The sequence below is a fragment of the Lacerta agilis genome, chromosome 2 (genome assembly GCF_009819535.1).
Source record: "Lacerta agilis isolate rLacAgi1 chromosome 2, rLacAgi1.pri, whole genome shotgun sequence".
Taxonomy (NCBI): Eukaryota; Metazoa; Chordata; class Lepidosauria; order Squamata; family Lacertidae; genus Lacerta; species Lacerta agilis.
Genome location: NC_046313.1, coordinates 28,177,162 through 28,184,651, shown reverse-complemented (window position 1 = coordinate 28,184,651; position 7,490 = coordinate 28,177,162). Strand labels below are relative to the sequence as shown.

Here is a 7,490-nt window from a genome sequence, read left to right as displayed (position 1 = left end):
TGCCTTGATCCAATCACATCAGATCACTGGTCCATTTCACCTGAAAGGCTCTAGGCAGATGATCTTTTATATCACCACCAGGGATTGAACCTGCGTTCTCTGTCTCTGAGCTAAAATCCCTCACATGCCACCCTATTGTCTAGTAGCTGGCCTTGCTTCAAAGTGTTGCACCAGGAGCACAAAGAATAGCACTCCATGCAACAGCAGCAGAACCTTGTCTTCAGTCACAAAGCAACACTGCTTTACTGCTGTTTCATAGTTGGGTGTGTGCTTGAAGACAAAGCTGTGCTGCCATCCTAAGTAGTTCTGTCTTTTGTGCTCCCAGTACTGTGCTTTAGAATTAACCACATCAACGAGAGAACCCCCCCCCCCCCTTTCCAAGCAAAAAATTGTGGACAGTCATTCCCAAAGTGCATTTTGTATGCTTCCTGCAACATGACTGCCCCAGTACTCAGTAATTAGTGGTTACAAAGAGATGATACCTTTCCTGACAGTAACTGGGACCCTGCCTGGCAACACCAGCATGAAGAGTTCCCTTGTTTTACACAAGGACGCTGCAATGTAGCTGCCTGCTCTTTCTAGCAGTGCAGGACCATAGCAGAGATTTTGGTATCTCCTCAACTTTTCTAATGCTGTTAAGAGGATGGCAGAAGCCATGTCCAGGATGCATGTATCTTTTGAATGTTTGGGAGTAGGTTGGAGTGGAAGAAAGAAAAGATAGTCAAGCATTTCATTTAAAAAATAGTGCCTTTTATTATAAATTAATGAATGTCATTTTTAAAATCCACTGACTATAAATATAAATAGATGTGCAAAGTTTTCTTCCAAGTTTGATTTTTTTGGTTGAGTCTTCAAGCATGTCTAACAGCCTGCAAGGCTGAAGGGTGGAATCTTTATAAAAGACAGAATGATATTTTTTAAGGCAGGTCTGTAAACATTTCTTTCTGTAAAAACAAAACCTCATCTGCCCTTCTAAAACCCTGATATGGAAAAATAAGATGAACACACAAAATTTTGGTTACAGTTTTTTTGGTTTTTCCTTTTTTACAAAAAAATAATAAGAGTTCCAGGTAATTCTGTTGTTGCTACATTCCTGTATGTTTTTCGGTTATTCAGTGCGATTTAGGGCCCAAGCAAATCCACAACCTCTGTGTAGATAGATACAAGACCATTCTTTGATGAGCTGAAAACCCAAGAATAAAGGCAAGAGATTATCAGTCTAGGTACAGGAGCCAAAGTTGAATAAAGCTTTGGGGGAAAATGACTAGATCATTCATTATCCATTTAGGTTTTCTAAAAGCAGTGGTGCCAATTTTGTAGAATGATGTCCTCCATTGCTTGCACAGAGAGTATATGGCATTCCCCCATCCAATGTGCAGTAACAACCCAGGTCCATGGGATCAGAGGATGTGGAGTTTGTTTTAAGGCTTAGTCCCCTGTATGGATGTGCGGCAGTTCCTCTGAGGAAGAGGCTTTGAATGAAAAGATATTCTGCCCCTCCAGGAGGTCGAGAGAGGTAAAGATGAATAACAATATAAAAAGGTTTCCCCTTAAAACTGAGGAAAAGTCGGGTCTTCAGGCACTAGCTGGATTCCAGTGCATTAGTTTCATTGTCTCTGCAGAATGGTTTTGGTCAAAGGTTATTAGAGGTGGTCTGGGCCAGTGCAGAGCAAATGCTCTTTGTAAACTGTCCATGGGTTAGGGAGGTTTGCAAACCATTCTGATATGCCCAACACAAGCCAGATAAACACAGTATTTACTGGGCTGTACCTGGGAAGGACAATTGTATGAAGGAGCAGCAGCCTGTTCCATAGTCAAGCACCATCATTGGTCTCTTGCACAGAGTACCCCATCCATGGGCAAACCATCCAGAACAAACAACAGCAAGACCGTCTCTGTGCTGGGCAGAGGCTCCTTGCCTGCTCCATGCCCCCAGCCCCTCTTATTCCACAAGCCAGAATGGGGGGAAAAAGTCTCGCCCTGTAATTTTGTTAGCCATCATTTTCCAAGTCCTGTCCTTGTGCTTGTGTGGTGTGGGCCACCCCCACTGAATAAGCCACTTAGAAGGGAGCGTCATATTGGTCCAGGAATTCTTTGATGGGACCTGGGAGCTGTGTCATCTTCTCGTACGAATCCAAGTGCCCGTTGACCGTCTTGCGACACAAATGCTGCAGGGTGGACACATTGGATGAGAGGGGGCGGCTCAGCACCAGCGGGATCTTCTCCCCACCTGAGTAGATGTAGTAGGCACGTTTGGGGTGCAGTGCCTGCCCTGGCTGTTGCTCGGGGAGGGGCATGTAGTGATGGACCAGCTTCAGGACGCAGTCAAAGCGAGGCACGGGCTGGCTGCTGTGAGGGTCGCTCTGGAGGGAGAAGGTGCCCCCCTCGCACTGGATCCGCAGGTTTTTGGTGCCCGACTCGGTCTTGACGCTGAGGGTGAAGAAGTGCCGCTGGTCCGAACTGTCTCGGATGAGGAAGGTGCCCGTGGGCTCGGCACTTAGCAGCAGGTTGGCCTGCCCACCTGTCACCGCGCTCCAGTAGAAGCCGCTCTCCTGCAGCTTGCGCACAGCGTTCACCACCAGCTGGTATTCGCTCTTGGAGCTGAAAGTCTTGAGGCGCAGGCTGGTGTCCAGCGGGTGGCTCATCCCGGCGCTGGGGAACTTGCTGTGGGTGACCATGGCGCAGGGAGCCAGCTTTCCGAGCGATCGGGGCTGCTGCCGGATGCAGCGGCTTGCTAGAACGCGGACCTAGCAAAGCAAAAGAGCAGGTGTTACAAAGACAAAGGGCAGCTTCTCCCCGCCAGCTCCAGCCCCGCATGGCCCAGCCCATGGCATCCTCCTCCCCAGTCAAGCGGGGTTGCCAGCCGCCCGGAAACCTTCCGAGGCATTCCCCAGAGTTGGTCGCTGTGCCCTTGAGCCAGGCTCTGAACCCAAGTGGCACCCCGGCTTAGGAGACCCCTATGGGCGAACTACCTCCGCTCTCCGTTCGCTGCACGTCGGAAAGCTCACCCCCCGCGCCTTGCCCTTGGCTTCCCCCGGCTCGCTTTTGCCTTTCCATGCAAGGCACGGAGCGCACGGTCGAGCGATCACCCCATCCCGTCTACGCGCTTCCAAAAGCCGAGCACTTGGCCGGCCAACTACGCCAGAGAGAGAAAGGAATAAATAAATAAATAAATAAATAGGGGGGGGGGTTGTCAGCTTCGGGTCGGCGCTGGTTACCTGGGGAACGACGAGAAACGGGGCAGCGGGAAGCGGGGCGCCGGCAGCGCACGGCTTGTTGGCGAGGCTTTTGCAAGGGAAGCGGGAGCCCCTTTGGCTTTTGCGCGCTTGGCTCGTCCTAATTGCAAAGCCGCCAGAGCCCCTGCTGGAGGTTTTTATAGAGCATCCGTCAGCCCCGCCTCCGGGTTCCAGGAACTCAGCTTCCTCGCGAGCGCGCCCTAGGCAGCCAGCCAGCGGCCAGCCCATTCCGGGCAGTGAGGCCTCGCTCACCACCCTCCCCACCCCCCCACCCCGGCCGCCGCCTCGGTCCTGGCCGCGGCTGGAGCCCACCGCTTGGTTGAAAGAACTAGGAGGAGGGGTGGGAGTCACGTCTCCCCCGGCCAGAAAGGCTTGAGAAGGCTCGTGGCCGGGGGCAGCCACGTGGAGTTGCTCCGGGAAGATAGTCGGGTTCCACGGGCACGCGTGAAGAGGCTTCCACGCGGGGCAAGGTGCCCTGGGTGGGTGGGTGGGGGGCGCACAGCACACGTCTGTCAGAGACGTAAAAGCACCTCTATGGACAAAACCTCCCCACCACCACCTGTCTCCCGCGAAAAGAAAGTCCTTCGCATAACGAATGGGACGGGCGCTATAGGGAGTCGTGGACCCTCACCGCCCCAGGTTTGTGTTTGTCATGCATTAGGAAGGGGAGTCCCGGCGAGGGTAGTAATTTGCAGCGCAATGCTAACCGTTCTACTCAGAAGTAAGCTGTTGAATACAGTAGGGCTTACTCCCGGGTAAATTGGGTTAGGAGCGAAGCCCTAGCTTTCTTTATAGTCTTAGGAGATGGGTGAAGCAGGCGATTTGCCTGGAATTTTGCTTAAGACTAAATGCATTCTTAAGAACAAACGATGAAGCCCCCTGGATCAGACAGAGGAATCTTATGTAGCCCAGCCCCGACACACACACACCCCCACTAGCTGCTTCTGGGGGCTCCAAAAGATCAGCATCATGGCAGTAGCTTCCCCACCCCACCCCAATTCCCTCTCAGCAGCTGGTATCTCCCTCCCCCCTCCAGTTCAGGGTAAAGATCCTGACGATTATTCACTTCTAACTTAGATCAAACCACAGCTGGTTCTACAGACCTTCCAGTCAGTGTTTTGAATTTCTTAGAAGACAGCCGTCATTTGAATATTGAACCCAGAAGTCAGATTTCCCAAGTATTGAAACTCCCTCCCCCCCCCCCGCTAGTTCCCCTTTCGTATTCCGCTAAGCCTAGGTAAAAAGTGAGAATCCGCGGGGGGGGGGGGGGGTTTGAGGCGCGACGGGCGCTAGAGGGCGCTCTTTTCGGCCTGGCTGGGATGTAGCAGTGACGTTTGCCGGCCTCTGTTACACAAAAGGCAAGGGCTTGTCAGGTCACCGCAGTGACACTACTTAGAGCACAGAGATCAAACCTGGGAGCTTTCTGGCATTGACGCGGTCCTCCAGCCGAGTTTCCTTTTGGACATTTGTGTGCTGCAAACCCATTTGCTCCTGGAGGTCTAGGGTTGGGACATGGAAAGTACTTTCCCTCTGTAGCTGATTGGTTTCATCCTGGCCCTGGAGGTGGTGCTTCTGCATTGAAATCCTGACCAGGTGCTGCAAAGAATCTCTCCTATCTCAGTGGACCTTGAGGAATCTCCCTACTTACATAACTAAACATAGCTGTCCAGTAGCATGCACCATATTATGTACACGGGTGCTTAATATAGTAAAGGGGTCACTCATATACCACAAATGGGTCACTAGTAACAGGTTTGTTTATTTTTAACTTACTGGATTTTCTGGAGAAATGATAAATCCAGATTAAATATGGGGGGGATAAGGGGTAGCATTTTGATGCCAATAACATTGTGTAGACAAAATAAAAAATAAAAAAATTCCTTCCAGTAGCACCTTAGAGACCAACTAAGTTTGTTCTTGGTATGAGCTTTTGTGTGCATGCACACTTCTTCAGGTCTTTATTTTTTATTCTGTTTTGACTATGGCAGACCAACGCGGCTACCTCCCTGTAACTGGAATTGTGTAGACAGTGCAACAAACAAACAAACAAACAAACAAACAAATGACAACTTATATGAAAAAGCATCAGCAACTCAATGATAAACACCCCTCCAGAAGCACACTGAGGCTGTTTTGGAGCTCACACAGCAGTTGGGAAAATTTGCTTTTTGCCAGCCATTTCTCTCCACCCTCACTGCCCCTCTGTGGGTACCTAAAAATGGGAGCAGGAGATGGATTTCAAGGAGGCTGAAACAGCAATAGGATCCTGTTAATATAACAAGCACCCGGTATCGTATTCCTGGTCGGCTGCTGGTTTTCTGTTGCACAACTGCTTTCTTCAATGCTGCAATTAAAATAACCTTTTGCCTCCAGCGAACTCACCCACGTATCTGCAAAGCAACCTCAGGGATAAACATAAACATCTCTTAGGAGAGCTAAAGCATACACAAAGCATCCAGGGGAATCCTTTTTGAGTAGATAGTTCCTTGTGCCGCTGTCACTCAGAAGGCATTTTCTCCAACTGAGCTGGATGATGACAGAACCATCTAAGTGTAACTGTTTTAAAGCAGCTGCTGCTCTGGAGAAGGTGTTCCTCCCTCCCTCCATCCCATCTCCCTACCGCCACCCACTTAGCATTTTGTAGTGTTTGGCAGTCTCTTTGGACCATGGAAAGGTTTGGGGTTTAATTGTCCACAGAGTTCTAAGCTGTTTGTTGTCTTTTCAAACTTTCCGAGAGCTCCATTCCACCCTATCCTCACATGCCCTTCCCAGAAGAGCTGCAATGAAAAGAGACGAACCCGTGCCGAAACGTTTGGGAACAAGAAGGGCAAGAACCTCTCCCCCTTTCTTGTCTTGATTCTGTGCCTGAGGACTTGGGGAAACAGGTCAGGTTACTGGATTAACCAATGACTAGACGTGCTGCAGCTGCATTTCTTAAAGGAAGGAGTTGGTTTTGCAAGAGGAACAAGAGATTGAGGTAGCCTCCCTACTAGAATGATGGGCTCCTTTAGGCCAGCTGCTGGAATTTTCCCATGATGACATGAGAAATGTGATGTGTGAGCTGGGATGGTAAAGGAGTGCATGGGCTGGAGGCTTTTTCGTATAGTGGTTGTGCAAGAGCCACTTGGTGCAATAATTGTGTTTGCTGCAGAGTTACCTGTGATCCCCACAGTGAACACATAAAGCAAGAAGGGCAGGTGTGTGGCCCGGAATGCTTGGAAATATGTACTGGGGCTCCCCAGTTGCCTGGGGTTCCCCAGGGCATGGCCACTGGGGTTATAGAGATGTAAAGCTGCCCTTCGCAATTCAGGTATTTACTGCTGCAGGCCTGGGGCAGCTCTTAGGGTCTTCTCAGAAGAACAGTTTTAATAGCACAGTAAATTCACAGTTCTTACGTATTTGCTGCATGAGATCCAGATGTCTTCCCTCAAGGTAGCATTTCTTTACATTTTTGCAACAGTCAAACTGCAGAGGGGGGTGCGGTTTCTTTTCCTAACACGTTTGTGCAAGCACTGCTTGGAATACTGCTACACGAATATTACAGTCACCATCACTAGTGTTAAATGGCACAGTTCATCTCCCCCCCCCAATACTTGTCACTTCTTTGTGGGTGTGCACTTTCCAGTGCTACTAGAGCTCTGCAGTGTTTGATGAGTGATCGTTGAAAGCAATGCTTTTTTTCAGACGGAGCGTGCCAGAGTGCAGTTCTGACACCTCTCAGGGGGGCGCCATTGTGGGCTGGTGCCTCCCCCCGGCCTGATTCTTTACGTACTTCTGAGAAGCCCAGAACGAACATTTCAAGTCAAAATGGAAGCTGGCCAGCGTGTGCGAGTCTACACTTTATTTTAAATCTGACTCCACCTAGCTCCTAGCTGCGATTGGTCAAGCTACGGGGCAGGGCCAATTCATATTTCCTTTTCTTCAACCTGTTTCCCATGTAGGGATGGAAGGCTTTAAGCTTTCTAGCCAAGCGTCTACCATTGCGTGCACGCACACACAAACACACACACACTTGTGCAAGGGCCCTTCCAGCTCCTCTACCCATCTGCCTGAATCTAAGAGAACAAGGGAGGCGAGGATGCATTTATTTGATCTGCACCAGAACCAGGGGCAACCCCCAAACCAGGGAGACAGCTTGCAATGTGCTCCTCAAATTCCTTTCTCCCCCCGCCCTTTTTAGCATCCTTTGTTTGTTTGCTTTTTTTTTGGCCAAAGTTTGTGTTCCTTTTCATTCTCTTCATTTGGACAAGACTT

At 49.9% G+C, this 7,490-nt stretch overlaps 1 protein-coding gene across 1 annotated transcript; it reads right to left on the bottom strand.

The window, feature by feature from the left end:
* Window positions 1–728: 728 nt before the first annotated feature.
* Window positions 729–3,382, bottom strand: SOCS3 (suppressor of cytokine signaling 3). Its single transcript, XM_033139060.1, has 2 exons — window positions 3,219–3,382; window positions 729–2,747 (listed from the first exon to the last, which is right to left on the bottom strand). The coding sequence occupies exon 2, from the start codon at window positions 2,676–2,678 to the stop codon at window positions 2,061–2,063; it is 618 nt and encodes a 205-aa protein (XP_032994951.1). The 5' UTR covers window positions 2,679–2,747; window positions 3,219–3,382; the 3' UTR covers window positions 729–2,060.
* Window positions 3,383–7,490: the final 4,108 nt, after the last annotated feature.

Excerpts from the sequence above, each read along its gene's own strand:
- SOCS3 (XM_033139060.1), bottom strand. The coding sequence starts at position 2,678 with ATGGTCACCCACAGCAAGTTCCCCAGCGCCGGGATGAGCCACCCGCTG.